This window comes from Muscardinus avellanarius, assembly GCF_963383645.1.
Source record: "Muscardinus avellanarius genome assembly, chromosome: 21".
NCBI lineage: Eukaryota > Metazoa > Chordata > Mammalia > Rodentia > Gliridae > Muscardinus > Muscardinus avellanarius.
This window is the reverse complement of record NC_137807.1, coordinates 16,218,173-16,239,535: the sequence shown is the minus strand read 5'-3', so window position 1 is coordinate 16,239,535 and position 21,363 is coordinate 16,218,173. Positions and strand designations below refer to the sequence as shown.

The window sequence follows — 21,363 nt, the reverse complement described above, 5'->3', positions numbered from 1 at the left end:
TCTGGCCCCACTCCCGCGGGCTCTATGACACTGCGCTGGTTCGCGGGACGGGGTGGAGTCCGCCGGGGGGCGGAGCCTATGACGCCCTACCTCTCGCGGGAAGTCACGCGCGGAAGTTTATCGCGAGAGTTACAAAGTGCCGCGCCTGCGCGCTGGCAGTGGCGCTCGGCCGCGTCGCGTCGGGCGGCTGCGGCGTGAGGGGCTCTGTGGTGGAGACTGCGCCGCCCCCCGGGACTCGCCACCATGAGCAGCACCTTAGCCAAGATCGCGGAGATCGAAGCCGAGGTAATGGGCGCGGCTGGCGCTGTGCTGCGGAGGCGGCGCTCTCTCCCCCACCCCAGCCCCGCTTCCCGGAGCCCGTCTGCCGGGCCGCGTCGGCCCTGGAGCACCCGGGGCCCTGCGCCCGCGACGCCGCTTCTCTTCTGGTTCCTTTAAGCAGCCTTCCTCGGTCCATCCCTTACTTCAGCCTGCCATTATCGTTTTCTTGCTCCGCGGCCGCCTCTTCCCAGGGACCCCTCTTTCCTCCCTCGTGCTTCTGGCAGTAGGACCTGGAAGTACATAGGCATTTGTTTGGGTGTAGTTGATTCCGTATGGATAGACGGTGATCCTGTTACCTGAGTCGCTCAAGTGAGACCCAGGGGCTTTCTACCTCCGGGCTATACCCGCAGCCCTCTGTTATAATTTAATTGTAAACAGGGTCTCACTAAGTTGCTGAGAGCCTCACTAAGTAGCTGAGGCTGGCTTCGAACCTGCGCGATCCTCCTGCCTCAGCCTCCCAAGCGCAGGGATTACAAGCGTGCGCCACCACCCCCGGCCGCTCAGTTTTTTAAAGCTAGGGAAATAATGCCCGCAGTTCAGTTGGGGCCGTACTAAATACAACCTATAGGAAAAGGAATCAGCTCAAGTCCCTGCCGCCCTCCCCGCTGCTGGCGTTGAGCCCAGGGACTCTCTCTGACCCACACCCCAGCCTTATTATTTGTTTTTTTGTGTGGTACTGGGGATTGAACCCAGGGGCATTCTAGAATCCCCAAGCTATACCAAGCCCTTTTTTTCTCTTATTTTTTTAAAAATTGTTTTGGTGGTACTGGGGATGGAACCCTTCTACCTCCGGGGTACACTCTCAGACTTTTTTTAAAAAAATATTTTATTTGGAAGCAGGATCTCTTAAGCCAGCAAAGCTGGCTTCGAACCTGCATGATCTTCCTGTCTCCACCTCCCAAACGTGGGGTTTACAAGCATACGCCAGCACGCCCGGCTTTTTCTCTCTTTCTTTTTAAAAATAGTTTTATTGGTTCATTGTAGTCATACATCTTAATGGGGTACAAGATGGTGGAGCCATACATGCACACATCACCCAATTAGCCCTTACCCAATTCCGACCTCATTCCCTCGCCCAACCCAGCCCTTTTTCACTTTTTTTTTTTTTCCTTCTCTGGAGGTTGAGCCCAGGGGCATTTTTTTACTTCCAAGCTACATTCCCAGTCCTAATTTTTTTTTTTTTTTTGAAAGAGTCTCCCTAGGTTGAAGAGTGTCTCACTACTTGCTAAGACTGTCCTTGAACCTGTAATCCTCCCGTCTCAGCCTTCCAAGTATTGGAATTACAAACTGTGCTCCACCACACCCGACATATTTTTGTTTTGAAATGGGGTCTTGCTAGGTTGCTGAGATCCTTTATAAGTTGCTGAGGCTGGTCTTGAACCTGCGATCCTCCTGTCTAGGCCTAAGTACTGATATTACAAGCATGTACCACCATGCCTGGTTTATATTTATTTCATTTATTTGTTTTTTGGTACTGGGGATTGAACCCAGGAGCATTCTATTTCTGAGCAACACACCAGCCCTATTTTCTATTTTTATCTTGAAACAGGGTCTAAATTGGTTGATGAAAGTCTTACTACTTGTCAAGCCTGTCCTCGAACCTGTGGTTCTTCTCTCTGTCTCCCAAATACTGGGGTTATGAGTGTGAAGCACCACACCTGGCTATATTTTATTTTATTTATTTATTTGCAGGTCTGGGGATGGAACTCAGGCATTCGGCCTTCGAGCTATATCCCCTACCCTAATTTTTATTCTTTTTGTGTGTGTGTGTGATACTTGGGGTGGAACCCAGGCGCTTTTCTACCTCTGGTCTATACTCACAACCTATTTTTTACTTTATTTGGAAACAGGGTCTCACTAAGTTGCTGAGAGACTCACCAAATAGCTGAGGCTGGCTTCGAACCTGTGTGATCCTCCTGTCTCAGCCTCCCAAGCACTAGGATTACAAGCCTGCGCCACCACGCCCGGCACATTCTTTACTTTGAAAATGGGTCTCACTAAGTTGCAGAGGGCCTCACTAAGTAGCTGAGGCTGACCATGAATCGTGATCCTCTGGTCTCAGTCTCCTGAATGCTGGGATTGCAAGTATGTGCCACCATGCCTGACTCTATATTTTGTTTTGAAACAGGGCCTCACTAGGTTGCTGAGGGCCTTATTAAGTTGCTGAGGCTGGTTTCAAACTCTTGATCCTCTTGTCTCAGCCTCCCAAGTACTGGAATTAGACTTTACAGATGGTTTTTATTTTAGTTTATGGATACTAGTTGGAGTGACCTTATTGTCTCTTCTCTTTAGGCCTCATTTATCTCTTCTTTAGTAATGGAATTGAGCTGAGTTATGAAGAGAATGGAATTTTATTCGTTTTAAACTTTTTTTTTTTTTTTTTGCGGGTCTGGGGGAAGGAAGCCGGGGCATTCGACCTCCGAGCTACACCCCTTCCCTATTTTTTATTCTTTACTTTTTTGAAACTGGGTCTCACTGAGTTCCAGAGGGCCTCACTAAGTAGCTGAGGCTGTCTGCAAACCGCGATCCTCTGGTCTCAGTCTCCCGAATGCTGGGATGACAAACATGCGCCACCCCGCCTGGCTGTTTTAAACATTTTTAAAAGGTATACAGACATTAGCGGGACCTAGGAAGAAGAAAAACATCATTCTCAGGGCTGTGGGAACATTTTGGATATTTTACTGTCAGTTCTGCTTCTGATTCATGGCTGTTATTCCTCCCTTATAGATGGCTCGGACTCAAAAGAACAAAGCCACGGCACACCACCTGGGGCTGCTTAAGGCTCGCCTTGCTAAGCTTCGCAGAGAACTCATCACTCCAAAAGGTGGTGGTGGCGGCGGGCCAGGAGAAGGTTTGTGTTTTTCTTAAAAAAAATTTTTTTTCTGGTAGTACTGGGGGTGGAACCCAGGGGCTTTCTACCTGTAGGCTATACTCCCACCTATTTTATACTTTATTTGGAAACAGGGTCTCACTAAGTTGCTAAGAGCCTCACTATGTAGCTGAGGCTGGCTTTGAACCTGTGCGATCCTCCTGTCTCAGCCTCCCAAGCAGGTTTTTTTTTTTTTTTTTTGTGGCATTGGGGATGGAACCCAGGTGCATTTTACCTCTGAGTTACACCCCCCAGCCCCATTTATTTTTTTATTTTGAAACAGGGTCTCGGTAAGTTATGGAGGCCCTAAATAGTCAAGGTTGACTGTGAACCATGATTCTCCTTCTTCAGCCTCCCAAGTACTGGGATTACAAGTGTACCACGACACCAGGCTTTTTGTTATAATTTTTACATAATAATAATGAACGTTGCTTAGAAGTAATTAAAAGTTTCCCATCAAAGTTTTTTTCGTATGTTTGTTTGTGTGTGGGGGTGCAGGTGTAACCTAGGGGCTTTACTACCTCCAGACTACATTCCCAGACTTATACTTTATTTGGAAACAGGGTCTCACTAAGTTGCTGAGAGCCTCACTAAGTAGCTGAGGCTGGCTTTGAACCCGTGCAATCCTCCTGTCTCAGCCTTCCAAGCACTGGGATTATAAGGGTGTCCAGCCACTCCTGGTTAAAGTTTTTTTGTGTGTGTGTGTGTGTGTGTGTGTGTGTGTGTGTGTGTGTGTGTGCGCGTGTGCGCGCGCGCTGTGTGTGTTTGTTTAATTGTGGTACTGGGGATGCAACCCAGGGACATTCTACCTCTAAGCTACACCCCTAGCCCTATTTTTTATTCTTTATTTTGAAACAGGGTCTGAGTTGCAGAGGGCCTCACTAAGTAGCTTAGGCTGCAAACTGTGAACCTTCTATCTCAGATTCCTGAATGCTGCGATTATAAGCGTGCACCACCACTCCCAGCTCTATTTTCTTTATATTTTAGGTCTTGCTTGGTTGATGGGCATCTCTACTTGCCGAGGCTGTCTTCGAAGCTGCAATCCTCCTGTATCAGCCTCCCAAGTATTGAGATCACCAATATGCACCACCACACACGGGGTGTGTGTGTGTGTATGTGTGTTTTTATGTTGTACTGGGAATAAAACTCGGGGCCTTCCATATGCTATCACTACCACCCCCAGCCCCTGTTTGTTTGTTTGTTTGGGGGGTGGAACTGGGGTTCCTGGAAACCCTTTTACCTCCGGGCTACACTCCCAGACACCTATTTTTTTTTAATATTTTTATTTGGAAATGGTCTCTTAAGCCAGCGAGTCTGGCTTCAAACCTACGCAATCCTCTTATCTCCACCTCCCAAGCGCGGGGATTACAAGCGTGTGCCACCACGATTGGCCCCTGTTTGTTTTTGGTGGTGCACCACCACACCTGGCAGTATGCTCGGTTCTCTGTTAGAGGTAAACTATAAAAACTTTGGACAGGTGTTCTGGTGCACACTTGTAATCCCAGCACTCGGAAGGCTGAGACAGGAGGATCACACGTTCAACACCAGTGTCAGCTACTTAGTGAAGCCCTCCGCAACTTAAGATAAGAGGGCTGGGGGTGTAGCTCAGAGGCAGAATGCTGCTGTGTTCAATCTCCAGTTTGGGGGGGGGGGAAGGTTGAAGTTGGGCACAGTGCCTCACACCTGTAATTCCAGTACTTGGGAGGCTGAGATAGGAGGATTGCAGGTTCAAAGCCAGCCTCAGCAATTTAGTGAGGCTGTTAGCAACTTAGCAAGACCCTTTTTCAAAATGAAAAATGTAAGCAGTGCTGGGAATGCAGATTGTTGGTAGAATGGCCGTTGGGGGTTAAATCCTTAGGGGCTTAAAAAAAAAAAAAGCCAGGCACAGTGGTGCACACCTGTAATCCCAGTACTTGGGAGGCTGACACAGGAGGATCACGGGTTCGCAGCGAGCCTCAGCAGCTTTCTTTATTTTGAAGGAATTGTTTATTTTGAAACAGGGTCCGAGTTGTAGCTTAGGCCTTCTGTAGCTTAATGAGACCCTGTTTCAAAATAAAAGAATAAAATAGGGCTGAGAGTGTAACAGGGAGGTAAAATGCCCTTCCATGTATTTTATCACTAGTAATGCAGGGGGGGGAGGGGTTTGGGAAACAGGACCCAGCAGATGGGCAGCAAAACTGAAAGGAAGCCAGGCGTGGTGGTAGACGCCTGTAATCCTAGTACTCGGGAGGATCCGCATGTTTGTGGCTAGCCTTGGCATTTTAGCAAGGCACTCAGGAACCTAGTGAGACCCTATTTCTAATTAAATTAAAAAATTGGGTTGGGTGTAGCTTGAAGGTAGAATGCCTCTAGGTTAATCTCTGTACCACACACACATTTAACAAAAAGTGAGAAAAGAGCTTCCCTCTTCTGTGCCTGGGATGGGACTCTGAGATTTTGCCTGCTAGGCCAACTCTCTACCACAGAGCAACATTTTCAGCACCTATGTGGAGTCTTAATATACCCAGGGCTAACTCTTTTTTGTTTATTGTTTTAGGATTTGATGTGGCCAAGACGGGTGATGCGCGAATTGGGTTTGTGGGTTTCCCATCTGTGGGGAAGTCAACACTGCTGAGTAATCTGGCAGGGGTCTATTCTGAAGTGGCAGCCTATGAGTTCACTACTCTGACTACTGTGCCTGGTGTGATCAGATACAAAGGTGCCAAGATCCAGGTGAGTCAAGCCTGCAGGCCGAAGGAGGGAAGAAATCGTTCTTAGGTTCATTTAAGAAGCACGTTATTGGGAGTGCACTGAACGCTAGGTCTGATCTTCAGTCTACTAGACCCTTACTGTCTAGCAGGGTAGATAGAGCAGTATATAAATAAAGTAATACAGTGGACTAATGCCTGTGAAAAATAGAGAAAGAAGTGGCTTTTTTTCCATCTGAGAATGGGGTTAGAATAGCTAGTTAGAAAAGCAAAGAAGACTTCTTGTAGGAAGTGACATTGCAGGTAAAAATTGAAGTTAAAATAGAATTTCACCAGGTGGAGAAGGAAATGTATCAGGCAGCAGTACTACCAAATGTCTTACTGTGGTGTGAGACTCGGTGTGTGGTAAGAGTGGTGGAAGTTTAGTCTAGAAAGGTAGGATTGGATTGAATTACGAAGAGCCTTCTGCTCAGGAAGTTGAATTTTATCTTGTTTTTTTGAGGTACTGGGGATTAAACCCAGGGATGTTTTAACTCTGAGCTATACCACCAGCACATTTTAGAGTGTGTGTGTGTGTGTGTGTGTGTGTGTGTGTGTGTGTGTGTGTTTACTGGGGATGAAATTTAGGGATCTTCTATCTCCAGGCTATACTCCCAGACATATATATTATTTGGAAACATGGTCTCACTAAGTTGCTGAGAACCTCACTAAGTAGCTCTCAGCCACACCCCAACCAAGCCTGACTTTATTCTTTACTTTTGAAATAGGGGCTCACTGAGTTGCTGAGTCTGACTGCAGACCTGTGATCTTCCTGACTCAGCCTCCCAAGTACTGGTATTACAAACATGTACCACCATGCCTGGCTTTTATTTATTTATTTATCTATTTATTTATTTATTTTTGCAGTACTGGAGGTGGAACCCAGGGGCATTCTACCTCCGAGCTACACCCTCAGCCCTATTTTTTATTCTTTATTTTGAAACGGTCTCACTGAGTTGCAAAGGGCCTCACTAAGTAACTGAGGCTGTTGAGATCCTCCTGTCTCAGCCGCCCGAATGCTCGGATTACAAGTGTGCGCTACCACACCCAGCACTATTCTTTTTAGTTTTGAAACAGGGTCTTACTGAGTTGCAAAGGGCCTTGCTAAGTAGCTTAGGCTTTCCTCAAACCGCAATTTTTCGGTCTCCCGAATGCTGGGATTATAATCATGCGCCATCATGCCTGGCCCAGCTTGGCTTTTACTTTTTATTTTTCTAATTTATATTTTGGCACTGAGGGTTGAACCCAGAGGCATTGTACCGCTAAACTACACCCCCAGCTTAATTTTTTTTTTTTTAACGTTACCGGGGTGGAACCTGGGGGTGTTCTATCTCCGAGCTGCATACTCATCCCTATTTTTATTACTTATTTAAACAGGGCCTTCGTAATGTGCAGAGGGCTTCACTAAGAAGCGTAGGCTATCTTCAAACCTGCAATCCTCCTGTCTCAGCTTCCCAAATGCTGGGATTATAAGTGTGTGCCACCATACCCGGCTGAATATTTATTTCTTTATTTGGAATCAGGATCTCTAAGTTGCTGAGATCCTCACTAAATTGCTGATTCTCCTGTTTCAGCTTCCTAAGTACTGGGATTACCAGTGTGTGCCACCACGTTGGCTTACTTTTTTTGTCATTCTGGGGACTGAACCCAGGGGCATTCAACCTGCAAGCTACACCCCCAGCCCTATATTTTATTCTTTATTTTGAAACAGGGTCTCACTGAGTTGCAGAGGGCTTCCCTAAGTAGCTGAGGCTGTCTGAGAACCACAATCCTCCTGTCTCAGCCTCCCAAATGCTGGGATTACAAGCGTATGCCACCATGCTCAGCCCCAGCCTGATTTTTTATTTTTAATTTTGAAACAGTTTCACTAAGTAGCTGAGGCTAACCTTGAACCTGCAATCCTCCTGTCTCAACCTCCCAGGTACTGGGATTATAAATGTGTACCACCACACCTGGCTCTTTTTTTTTTTTTTTTTTTTTTTTTTGGTGGTACTGGGGTTCCTGGAAGCCCTTCTACCTGCGGGCTATACTCCCAGACCTATTTTTACATTTTTATTTGGAAACAGGGTCTCCAAAGCCAGCACAGCTGGCTTTGAACCTGCGCGATCCTCCTGTCTCTGCCTCCCAAGCGCGGGGATTACAAGTGTGCGCCACCACGCCCGGTGTGGCTCTTTATTTTTAATTCTCAATTATTTTCTTTTTTGTAGTACTGCTGATTGAGTCTAGGGGTATTCTTTTTTTTGGGGGGGGTACTGGTGGTGGAACCCAGAGGCTTTCTACCTCCGGGCTATACTCCCAGACCTATTTTATATTTTACTTGGAAACAGGGTCTCACTAAGTTGCTACGAGCCTCACTAAGTAGCTGAGGCTGGCTTTGAACCTGTGTGATCCTCCTGTCTCAGCCTCCCAAGCGCAGGGATTACAAGCGTGCGCCACCATACCTGGTGAGCCTAGGGGTATTCTACCTCTGACCTACACCTCCACTCTCACTATTTGCTGAGCTTGTCTTCAAACCTGTGATCCTTCTGTCTTAGCTTCTCATCTCATAAATTTTAGATACTTGAAAGAGAAAGAGATCATTCTATTTGATCTATTTGGGTTGTATAATTAGTTGTTCCTTTGTTCCCCTCCCTTTGTCCTTAATCTCACAGCTCTTGGATCTCCCAGGTATCATTGAAGGTGCCAAGGATGGGAAAGGTAGAGGCCGTCAAGTCATTGCAGGTGAGTGGTCCAGGGCCACCATCCTGACACATCATCCCTTATATGGTTCCTGTGCCTTTTCCTTTACCCAGGCACTATTGGGCTTAGATAGTATAAGAGGGTGGATAGCATAGTTTTACCTGACTTCACATTACAACAGAAGGTCAAAACTTGAAGGAATGATGAATGTCGTGGTGCATGCTTGTAAGCCTAGTACTTGGGAGGCTGAGACAGGAGGTCATTGCTGGTTTAAGGCTAGCCTCATCAACTTAAGCCCTCTGCAATTTAGTAAGATCCTGTTTCTAAATAAAATACAAAATTGGGATTGAGGTGTAGTTCAGAGGTAGAATGCCAGCTAGCCGTGGTGGTGGATAACTGTAATCCTAGTACTTGGGAGGTGGAGACAGGAGAATTTCAGGTCCAAGGCCAGCCTCAGCAAGTAGGGAGACACTATCAACCTAGCAAGACTATTGTTTCCAAATAAGAAATAAAAATTGGCTGAGGGTGTAGCTCAAAGGTAGAGTGCCTCTGGGTTCAATCCCCACTACTATTTAAAAAAAAAAAGAAGAAACTTGAAAGAAAGTCATCATACTAGTCCACACCTGTAATCCCAGTACTTTGAGATAGGAGGACTGCGGGTTTGCAGTCAGCCTCAGCAACTTAGGCCCTCTGCAACTTCCTGTTTCAAAATGAAAAATAAATGCCGGGCGTGGTGGCGCACGCTTGTAATCCCCGCGCTTGGGAGGCAGAGACGGGAGGATTGCGCAGGTTCGAAGCCAGCCACACGCGCTGGCTTAGGAGACCCTGTTTCCAAATAAAAATGTAAAAATAGGTCTGGGAGTGTAGCCCGGATGTAGAAGGGCTTCCAGGAACCCCAGTACCACCAAAAAAAAAAAAGAAATATAAAATAGGAGTGGGTGAAGTCTGGCGTGGTGGTGCATGCTTTTAATTCTAGTACTTGGAAGGCTGAGACAGGAGGATTGCAGATTTAAACCCAGCCTTGGCTATATAACCAGACTCTAGAAACCTAGTGGAACCCTATTTCCAAATAAATAAAATTGGGTTGGGGTATAGCTTGGAAGTAGGATGCCTCTGGGTTCAATCCCCAGTATAAAAACCACCAAAAAAAAAATAGTAGTGGGGGTGTAGCATAGAGTTAGAATGCCCCCAGGTTCAACCCCCAGTAACACACACACACACACACACACACACACACACACACACACACCTGTAGAAATCTCTGGAAATGGTCGTGGTATGCCTGTATACCCAGTACTTGGGAGACTGAGACAGGATAGGTTCGAGGGCAGCTTCGGCAACTTTATGAGACTCTTTGAAAAAGTCAAAAGGGCTAGGGGTGCTGGGCATGGTGGCACACGCCTGTAATCCCAGTACTTGGGAGGCTGGGATAGGATTGCAGGTTTGTGGCCAGTCTTATTTTAGTGAGATGCTGTTTCAAAATAATAAGTCAGGTGTGGTGGCGCATGCTTGTAATCCTAGTGCTTGGGAGGCTGAGACAGGAGGATCGCTTAGGTCAAAGCCAGCCCCAGCTACTTTTAGTGAGGCTCTCAGCAACTTAGTGAGACCCTAAGTATAAAATGGGTCTGGGATTATAGCCCAGAGGTAGAAAAGCCCCTGGGTTCCATCCCCAGTACCACCAAAAAAAAAAAAGAGAGATTAAAAAATAGGGCTGGAGTCAGGGATGGTGGCACACATTAGGCCCTTTGCAACTCAGTTAAACCCTGTTTCAAAATAAAGAATAAAAATAGGGCTGGGGGTATAGCTCAGAGGTAGAATGCCCTGGGGTCCATCCCCAGTAACACACACACACATATTTACAAAATATGCCTTCATCCTTTGTCTCCTAAATGTATGGCTAAGAAAAGAACAACCTCATCTGGGCATGGTGGTGCACGCTTGTAATCCCAGCATTTGGGATTGCAGTTTGTGGGAAGCCTCAGCTACTCAGTGAGGCTCTCTGAAACTTAGACCATGTTTCAAAATCAAGAATAAGTTGGGCGTGGTGGCGCACGCTTGTAATCCCCGTGCTTGGGAGGCGAAGACAGGATCGCGCAGGTTCGATACCAGCAGTGCTGGCTTAGGAGACCCTGTTTCCAAATAAAAATATAAAAAACAGGTGTCTGGGAGTGTAGCCCAGAGGTAGAAGGGCTTCCAGGAACCCCAGTACCACCAAAAAATAAAAATAAATAAATAAATAAATAAATAAATAAATAAATAAATAGAATAAAAATCAGGGCAGAGGGTATAGCTGGGAGGTCAAATGCCCCTGGATTCCATCCCCAGATGTGCAAAAAAAAAAAAGAAAGAACGAACGAACAACCTCTATTTGAATATTTGAGTTAAGACTATTGAACTAACTTTGGATGTGAACATATATGTTTGTTTGTTTTTTGATTTTTTTTCTTCTCTTTTTTTGATTCTCAGTGGCCCGGACATGTAATTTGATCCTGATTGTTCTGGATGTCCTGAAGCCCTTGGGACATAAGAAGATAATTGAAAATGAGCTGGAAGGCTTTGGTATTCGTTTGAACAGCAAACCCCCCAATATTGGGTTTAAGAAGAAAGATAAAGGAGGCATTAATCTCACAGCCACTGTAAGCGAGGAAGGAGACACTGGATAGGCTTCTGAAGGGATGGGAGTGGGGAGTGTATCATGGTGTATAGATACTGACATTAAAAATTTCTTGAGCCAAGCCTGGGCCTGGTGGCACACGTTTGTAATCCCAGCATTTGGGAATCTGAGTCAGGAGGATTGTGGTTCACGGACAGTGTGAGGTACTTAGGGTGGCCCTTTGCAAGTCAGTGAGACCCTGTTTTAAAATAAAGAAGGCCGGGCGTGGTGGCGCACGCTTATAATCCCCACACTTGGGAGGCAGAGACAGGAGGATCGTGCAGGTTCGAGGCCAGCAAGAGACCCTGTTTCCAAATAAAAATATAAAATCGGTCTGGGAGTGTAGCCTGGAGGTAGAAGCGTTCCATCCCCAGTACCACCAAAAATTAAATAATAATAAATAGGGCTGGGGGTGTAGCTCAGAGGTAGAATGCCCCTGTCTTCGATCCCCAGTACCCCCAAAAGAAAAAACAACAACAACAAAACACGCTCTTGGTTAAAGTAGAAAACAAATTTATGAGTAAATACAATGTGTTAGATGATGATAAACCTAAGTACAAATGTGAAGTAGGGAAAAGGGATTATATTGGTGCGGGGTTGCTTTTTCGCATGTGTGGTTCTGGGAATTGAACCCAGGGGCATTCTACCTCCAGGCTAGTCCCCAGCCCTGTTTTTATTCTTTATTTTGAAACAAGTTCTCACTAAGATGTTGAGGGCCTCACTACTAAGTAGCTGAGGCTGTGAACCTGTGATCCTCCCAGTCTCGGCCTCCCAGATACTGGGATTACAAGTGTGTGCCACCATGCCCAGCTCACCCCAGCTGTGTTTATTTTTGTTATTATTTTGAAACAAGGTCTTGCTAGGTACTGAGTCTCGCCCCTCGCTGAGGCTGCCTTTGAACCCACAGTCCTCTTGTCTCAGCCTCCCAAGTCCTGGGATTACAGGTGTGCTCCACCACGTCTAGCTTGGGGGTTGCATTTTTAAGTTGAGTGGTTAGGGCACTGGTTCATTTTTTTATTGGTCCCTGAACTGATGTGAAGTATAAACCAAATGGATATCTTGGAGAAGAGGGTTTTGTTTGGAGGGAACGGCCACGTGCAAATCCCTGAGTAGCGCCCATCTTTCCACACCTGAGGAGCAGCAGGTGAAAAAGCGGAAGAGAAGTTAGAGAGCCAGTCAGTCTGGCTTAGGGCCGCAGATTTGTACTTTTTATTTGCAGGAGATGGGCAAGTATTATTTGGGTTCTTACCCATGGAGCTAACCATGATTTGACTTAAGTTTTTTTATTTGTTTTGTTTGATTGTTTGTTTTTGTGGTACTGAGAGCTGAACCCAGAGCCATTCTTTCTCCAAGCCACACCCCTAGTCCTATTTTTTATTCTTCATTTTGAAACGGGGTCTCATTAACTTTCTTTTTTATTTTTATTTTATTTTTATTTTTTGTGGTACTGGTGGTGGAACCCAGAGGCTTTCTACCTCCAGGCTATACTCCCAGACCTATTTTTTATATTTTATTTGGAAACAGGGTCTCACTAAGTTGCTGAGAGCCTAAGTAGCTGAGGTTGGCTTTGAACCTGTGTGATCCTCCTGTCTCAGCCTCCCAAGTGCAGAGATTACAAGTGTGCGCCACCACGCCCGGCTTCATTAACTTTCAAACGGTCTCACTAAGTAGCTGAGGCTAGCCTCATACCTGCGATCCTCCTGTCTCAGCCTCCCAATACTGGGATTGCAAGTGGTGCCACCATGCCCAGCTTCTAATTTATCTTTTAAGGTCCCTCCTAATTCAGGAAAGAATTTCAACACATGAATAATAGGCAGTAGAAGTTTGAGGAATAATAAGGAGACTGATGGGATCCAAGGATACACAATTCATCTGTTTACATAAATGTTATCAGTTATTTCCTAAGCCAAGTGTGGTGGCGCACGCTTGTAGTCCCAGCATTTGGGAGGCTGAGACAGGAGGATCGCGGTTCGCGGACAGCCTCAGCTACTTGGGCCCTTTGCAACTCAGTGAGACGTGAGACCCTGTTTCAAAATAAAGAATAAAAAATAGGGCTGGGGGTGTAGCTTAGAGGTACAATGGCCCTGGGTTCCATCCCCAGCACCACAAAAACAACAACAGTTATTTCCTACCAAATGAGTTCGTTTCATCCAGGACAGCGTCTTTAGAAATGAGCTTGTACCTTAGCTGGAATTACTCAGGTCCGAGTAGGCATTCTTGTTTTTGTTTTCCCCCCTCTGACTAGTCATTGTTTGCTGTGTTCATTCAGTGCCCTCAGAGTGAGCTAGATGCTGAAACCGTGAAGAGCATTCTGGCTGAGTACAAAATCCACAATGCTGACGTGACTCTGCGCAGCGACGCCACAGCTGACGACCTCATTGACGTGGTGGAAGGAAATAGGTACTGGCCACGTGTGCGGTCTGCGCTTGAGTTTGAATTTGAAGCACTGTGAAGGGACAGTATTGGACTGTGAATCTAGTTGTACTACTGTTTTACTGTCATTTTATTTTGGTGTAGGTGACTGAACTTAGAACCTTTTATATGTTAGGCAGATGCTCTACTACTGCGCTACACCTCCTAGTTGTGCTAGTATCGTTTTTTTTTTTTTTTTTTTTTTTTTTTTTTTCAGTACTGGGAATGAAACCCAGGGGCATTTTACCTCCAAGCAACACCCCCAGCCCTATTTTTTATTTTTTATTTTGAAACAGGGTCTCACTGAGTTGCCAAGGGCCTCACTAAGTAGTAGCTGAGGCTCTCTGTGAACCGCCGTCCTTCCTGTCTCAGCCTCCCGAATGCTGTGATTACAAGCGTGCACCACTACGCCCAGCATGTGTTACCTCCAGTCCTTCCGTCTCAGCCTCTTAAGTACTGGGTTTACAGGTATGTGCCGCCACGCCTGATTAAGAAGCTGTTTTGGTAGTGAGGCCCTCTGCAACTCAGTGAGACCCGGTTTCAAAATAAGAATAAAAAATAGGGCAGGGGGTATAGCCCGGAGGTCAAATGCCCCTGGGTTCCATCCCCAGACCCGCAAAAAAAAAAAAAGAAGAAGAAGAAGAAGCTATTTTGGGTAGCTTTTTGCGATCCCTTTTGAGAGCCTCTAATTTAGGGTGAGTATGGGGGTACTGGAAGTCATTCAGGCTGAGGTTTTCTTAACTCCAGACTAATGCCTTGCATCTTTTTTTTTTTTTTTTTTTCTTTTGTATTAGTGATTTTATCTGCGGACAGTCTACCTTCAAGCTATGCCTTTTTTTTTTCCTTTCCATTTTTTCTTTTGAAACAGGGTCTTGCTAAATTGCTAAGGCTGGCCTCAAACCTCAATCCTCTTGACTCAGTCTCCCAAGTACTGGGATTATTAAGCGTGGACCATTGCACTCAGCTCAGACTAATACCTTGGGTCTCTTCTACATCTGTAGGGTTTATATCCCCTGTATCTACGTATTGAATAAGATTGACCAGATCTCCATTGAGGAATTGGATATCATCTATAAGGTACCTCACTGCGTACCCATCTCCGCCCATCACCGCTGGAATTTTGATGACTTGCTGGAAAAGATCTGGGACTACCTGAAACTAGTGAGGATGTAAGTCTTTGTGGAATTAAACAAGGCTGTCCTAAAATGATACCTCCTGGAGCTCACTATCACAGTCTTGCTTTTGATGAATGTGGTGATGCACACCTGTAATCCCGGTATTTGGGAAACTGAGACAGGATGATGGGTTCAAGACTAGCCTCATCAGCTTAATGAAACCGTCAAGCAACTTTGAGAAACTTTAAAAAAAAAAAAGGAAATCTCGCTCTTTCTGGAGGTAGAGGTAAATTTGTTCCTCTTACCTACTAGGTCATATTGGTGGCGCTTTCCTCCTCAGATTGGTCTCAGGGGTGATAAAAGGTTGGTTTATGTTCAACACATAAATAATTCTGAGAAGCTGGCAACCTTTGTTTTTTCTTTTTTCTAGTTATACCAAACCCAAAGGCCAGTTACCAGATTACACATCTCCAGTGGTGCTGCCTTACTCTAGGACCACAGTGGAGGATTTCTGCATGAAGATTCACAAAAATCTTATCAAAGAATTTAAATAGTAAGTATCATGGGTGCGTGGCATCTTTTTCTTGTGAGCTTCTGAGGCTGGTACTGATCCTGTGATCCTGCTGTCTCAGACTCCCAAGTACTAGGATTACAAGGAGGTAGTACCATGCTTTGCTTTATCTATCTGTTTTTGTGTGTGTGTGTTTGTGTGTGTGTGTGTGTGTGTGTGTGTGTGTGAGAGAGAGAGAGAGAGAGAGAGAGAGAGAGAGAGAGAGAGAGAGAGAGAGAGAGAGAGAGGGCGGGCGCGCGCGCGCGCGCGCATGTGCTCGAGAGTGGGTGGGGGGTTCTGTGTTGGGAAGTAAGTGGGGATTGAACCCAGAGGCATTCTACCTCAGCCCTATTTGACTTTTTATTTCGAAATAGGGTCTCAAAGTTGCAGAGGACCTTGCAAAGTTGCTGAGGCTGGCCTTGAGCCTGCGATCTTCCTGTTTCAGCTTCTCAAGTACTGGGATTACAGCTGTGCACTACCACACATGTTTCCATTCATTTGTCTTAAAAACCATGAATTTATCCAGACCTGTTGGCGCATGCTTATGATCCTAGTACTGGGAGGCCGAGACAAGAGAATCACTGGTTCACAGCCAGCCTCAGCAACATGCGGCCCTCCACAACTTAATGAGACCCTATTTCAAAATAAAATCCAAAAAGAGCTGGGGGTGTAGTTTAGAGGTAGAATGCCCCTGTGTTCGATCTCCAGCACACACCTCTAAAGAATAAAGAATTTGAAGCCCAGTGTGGTGTACATGCTTGTAATCCCAGCATTTGGGAAGCTGAGACAGGAAAATCGTAGTTCGCGGACAGTCGTAGCTACTTAGTGAGGCCCTTTGCAACTCAGTGACACCCTGTTTTGAAATAAAGAATAAAAAATAGGGCTGGGGGTGTAGCTTGGAAGTAGAATGCTCCTGGGTTTCATCCCCAGTATTGCAGAAAAAAAAATTTTTTTTTAGTCTGTACTGAACATGTATAGACTTTGCCCTCATCTCTATTCTCTGAATAGAATAAAGATGATTTGGCCAGGCGTGGTGGCGCACGCTTGTAATCTCCACGCTTGGAAGGCGGAGACAGGAGGATTGTGCAGGTTTGAAGCCAGCCTCGCTGGCTTAAGAGACCCTGTTTCCAAATAAAAATATAAAATAGGTCTGGGAATGTAGCCCGGAGGTAGAAGGGTTTCCAGGAACCGCAGTACCACACACACACAAAAAGAATAAAGATGATTTGTATAACATTTTTCATTATATGATTTAAAATATAGAAAAGGTTGTATGTCGCCGGGCGTGGTGGCGCACGCTTGTAATCCCAGCATTCGGGAGGCTGAAACCTGGAGGATCGTGGGTTCGCGGACAGCCTCAGCTACTCAGTGAGGCCCTCTGCAACTCAGTGAGACCCAGTTTCAAAATAAAGACTAAAAACTAGGGCAGGGGTTGTAGCTCGGAGGTCGAATGCCTCTGGGTTCCATCCCCAGACCCACAAAAAAAAAAAAAAAAAGAAAAGAAAAGGTTGTATGTCAGTTATATATATATATATTTTTTTTGGTGGTACTGGGGTGGAACCCAGAGGCTTTCTACCTCTGGGCTATACTCCCAGACCCATTTTATATTTTATTTGGAATCAGGGTCTCACTAAGTTGCTGAGAGCCTCACTAAGTAGCTGAGGCTGGCTTCGAACCTTTGTGATCCTCCTGTCTCAGCCTCCCAAGCGCGGGGATTACAAGCGTGCGCCACCATGCCGGGCTATGTCAGTTATATTCACATACTGTGCGTTTATTTTTGGTGCTGGGATTGAACACATAGGCATTATATGTCTGACCTGTACTCCTACTCCACTCCCGGCCCTTTTTCTTTTGAGGGTGAAACTAGAGCGTGAAGCTAGGGGCACTTATGTGGTACACATGTAGTAACCTCATTATTTATTTGTTTTTGGTGGGTGATCTACCTCTGAGCTACAGCCCCAGCCCTATTTTGTTTTCTTTTTATATTTTTGATGGTGCTGGAGTTCGAACCCAGGGGCATTCTCTTCTGAGTTACACCCATGGCCCTATTTTATTTATTTGGAAACAGAGTCTTACCAAGTTGTTGAGAGCCTCACTAAGTTTTGGAGGCTGGCTCTAAACCTGAGATCCTCCTGTCTTAGCCTCTCAAGTACTTGAATTACAGGCATGTACTACCATGCCTGGCTCCTATTTCATTTTTTTATTTCAAAACAGGGTCTCACCAAATTGCTGAAAATCTCACTAAGTTGCTCAGGCAGACTCTGAACCTGTGATCCTCCTGTCTCAGCCTCCCAAGTACTGGGATTTTAATTATTATTATTCGTGTGTGTGTGTGTGGTACTGGGGGTGGAACCCAGGGGCTTTTCTACCTCCAGGCTACACTCCCAGACCTATTTTTTTATACTTTATTTGGAAACTCTCAGTAGCTGGGGCTGGCTTCTAACCTGTTTGATCCTCCTGTCTCAGCTGCCCAAGTGCTGGGATTACAAGTGTGCACCACTATGCTTAGCTCAGCTTTATTAATTTTTTTTTTTTTTTGAAACGGTCTTTTAAGCCAGCAAGGCTGGCTTCAAACCTGCGTGATCCTCCTGTCTCTGCCTCCCAAGCGCGGGGATTACAAGCGTGCGTCACTACGCCTGGCTAATTTTTTTTTTTTTTTTTTTTATGGGATTGGGGATTGAACCCAGAGGCAGTCTACCTCCAGCCCAATTTTATTTCTTATTTGGAAACAGCATCTCACTAGGTTGATGAGAGTCTCACTACTTGTTGAGGCTGTCCTCAGTCTCACTACTTGTTGAGGCTGTCCTCGAACCTGTGATCTTCCTGTCTCGGTTTCCCAAGTATAGAGATTACAGTTGTGTGTCACCATGTCTGCCTGGCTTTTTTTTTTTTTTTTTTTTTGGCTGTACTAGAGATTGAACCCAGGATCATTTGACCTCTGAGCTACACCTCTAGCCTTATATATATATATATTTTTCTTTATTTTTGAAAAAGGGTATCATTGAGTTGCAAAAGGCCTCACTAAGTAGCTGAGGCTGTCCTCCAACCACAATCTTCCTGTCTCTGCCTCCCAAATGCTGGGATTGCAATAGTGCGCCACCATGCCTGGCTTTATTCTTTATTTCGAAACAGGGTCTCCACTGAGTTGCAAAGGGCTTCAGTAAGTAGCCAGGTCTACGGCTTTATGAGCTGGGGTGCTAGCTGGTATGGCAGCTAGCTAGTTGGACTGCTGAGATAAGACTGCAGGTTTGAGACCAGCTTCAGCAGTATAGTGAAACTCGGCGACCTAGTGAGACCCTGTTTCAAAATTTAAAAAAATGAAAGGGCTGGGGGTGTAGCTCAAAACCTTCCTAGGTTCAATCTCCAGTACTACACACATACGTTCAAAGAGCTGGGTGCTAAATCTGAGAGACAGAAGCTGATGAACACTGATGGTTGCTTTTCCCCTTCCATACAGTGCTCTGGTCTGGGGCCTCTCTGTGAAACACAATCCTCAGAAAGTGGGTAAAGACCACACGTTGGAGGATGAGGATGTCATTCAGATTGTGAAGAAATGAAACCACCTGTCCCCATCTGCCGGGCCCACACAGCGGCTTCCCGCAGGACCAAGCACCTCTCTCTGCAGCCACTGGACCCGCGTGCCGGGGGGGAAGGCGGCACCCATGCTGGGACTTCCCTTACCTCGCCTCAGTGTCACTTCTCTTGAACTGCATAAAGACCTCGCAGGCCTGTCAGCTATGTGCTTCCTGTGTCATTGGTTTTGTCCTGGGATGGGCTGAAGGAGGAATGGTGTACCTGAGGCAGCTGCAGAGGACTAGGTAGTGACATCCCGCGTCCTCACCCTTACAATCTCTTAAAATCTCACTCTCTCTTTTTTTTTCTCCCTGTACTAGGAATTGAATTCAGAAGCATTCTGCCTCCAAGTTGCACCCCACCCCTATTTTTTATTTTTGAGACCGGGTCTCAGTAAGATGCAGAAAGCTTCACTAAGTACCAGAGGCTGGCCAGGAAACTGCCATCCTCTCGTGTCAGCCTCCTAAGTACCAGAGTTAAAAGTGTGCGCCACCACTCCTGGCCCCAACATGTAATATCTTATTTGATGTTTAATGATGAGGCCCTTTCAGCCTTCAGTTCCTTTTTGTGTGTGGGCAGGGTACTAGGGATGGAACCCAGGGACATTCTACCCCTAAGCTATACCCTCAGCCCTATTCTTTATTCTTTATTTTGAAACAGGGTCTCAGTGAGTTGCAAAGGGCCCCACTAAGTACGTAGCTGAACTGTCCTCGAACCTTCATCTTCCTGTCTCATCCTCCCAAATGTTGGGATTACAATCGTGGGCCACCACGCCTGGCTCCTTCACTTCTTTTTTCTTTCTTTTTCTTTTTTGGTGGTACTGGGGTTCCTGGAAACCCTTCTACCTCCAGGCCAGACTTTTTTTTTTTTTTTTTTTAATTTGGAAACAGGGTCTCTTAAGCCAGCGTGATCCTCCTGTCTCTGCCTCCCAAGCACAGGGATTACAAGCGTGCACCACCACACCTGGCATCCTTCATTTCTTTAAAGTGGTCTTTTCCCTATGGTGCTGGGAAGAGGAAGAGCTAGGTATAAGTTAACTGGTTATTCTTAACCATTTCTGGCCCATTTGGGGAGGTGGTGTATCATCGCAGTTGGGTAACCTGTGACTAGGCAGCTGGGTCTGGATTGCAGTCCTTCCTCTTATTGTGGAACCCTGAGAAAATTGCTCAACTTTTCCGAGCCTGTTTCCTCATGTAATGGGGACACCAGTGACACTTTTTTTATAGGACGATGATTGTTAGTATTCAGGCTTAGCATCTGGCATACAAGGGCTCGGTAATGTTGGCTCCCTTTGTCACTGGGTCCTCTCTCTGTGCTAGGCAGAACACAGCCATGCATAATGCGTGCTGGGCTGCGTGTCGAGCTTGACCATGCTGCCAGCTGGGCCGCCACATGTGTCCTTCCCTGCAATACAGCCTTGACCCCCGTGGCAGTCCTGGCCTCACTTCAACCACCTGAGCAAAGGCACCAGGTAGGATGAGCACTGCAAGGAGCCAGGCGAGGTGGTGCATGCCCATGATCCCAGTGCAGAGACAGACAGCAGGATCGCAGGTTCAAAGCCAGCCTCAGCAACCTCATGAGACCCTGTTTTCAAGTTAAAATAAAGCTAAGGGTGTAGAAGTCCCCTGGGTTCAATCCTTAGTACCATCAACCAAAAAAAAAAAAAAACCCACTGCAAGTGGCAGCTGGTATGACGAGCTCAAGGCTTGTGTAGACACGTGTGGAGGTGGGAGATATGGTTAGATGAGGGTGGGTGCCAGACCTCGAGGGGCGCTAAAGGCAGAATCAGCCTTTTGGTGCTGGAAATAAGGATATTGCAGTGGGTTGCTGCAGTTACTCAAGTTGAAGGTGATCTTGGTGTGGTGGATTAGTGAGGACCAGGGTAGAGGGTGGGTGTGGCTACTTTTGATAATGACTGTCTCTCTGGAAGAAGCCAAAGATTATTTCAGCATAGAATAAAGGGATGTTAGAAAAGTTCCTGAGAAAAATTAGAAGGGGGAACAGGTTTAAAGGAAGACAAAATTGATTCTGCCTTCAAATGAAATCACAATAGGTATTTGAAGAGGTTGTAAGGAGCTGGGTGTGGTGATGCACGCTTTTAATCCCAGCATTTGGGAGGCTGAGACGGGACGATCACTGTTCACAGTTCACGACAGCCTCAGCTACTTAGGCCCTTTGCAACTCAGTGAGACCCTGTTTCAAAATAAAGAGTAAAAAATAGGGCTGGGCCTGTAGCTTGGAGGTTGAATGTCCCTGAGTTCCATCCCCAGTACCACACACACAAAAAAAAAGTTGTAAAGGATGAGGAGGACGTGGGATTTTTATTCAGTGCTTGTTCTCCTGTTACCTAGGCAATTGTTTTCCTTTGATAGCCTGGGGGAGGGGGGTTGCTGGGAATTTAACCAAGGGGTGGGTATTCTACTTCTGAGCTACATCCCCAGCCTGATTTATTTTTTTACTTTTTCTGT

The 21,363-nt window shown here is 46.0% G+C and overlaps 1 protein-coding gene across 1 annotated transcript; it reads left to right on the top strand.

Moving 5' to 3' along the window:
- Positions 1-243: 243 nt before the first annotated feature.
- On the top strand, positions 244-18,879 carry DRG1 (developmentally regulated GTP binding protein 1; the record flags this gene model as incomplete). The annotated part of the gene is made up of 9 exons (XM_080717375.1): positions 244-285; positions 3,046-3,169; positions 5,724-5,899; positions 8,565-8,634; positions 11,059-11,228; positions 13,515-13,645; positions 14,659-14,826; positions 15,203-15,325; positions 18,780-18,879. 9 exons carry the CDS (start codon positions 244-246, stop codon positions 18,877-18,879), a joined length of 1,104 nt encoding a protein of 367 aa, XP_080573501.1.
- Positions 18,880-21,363: the final 2,484 nt, after the last annotated feature.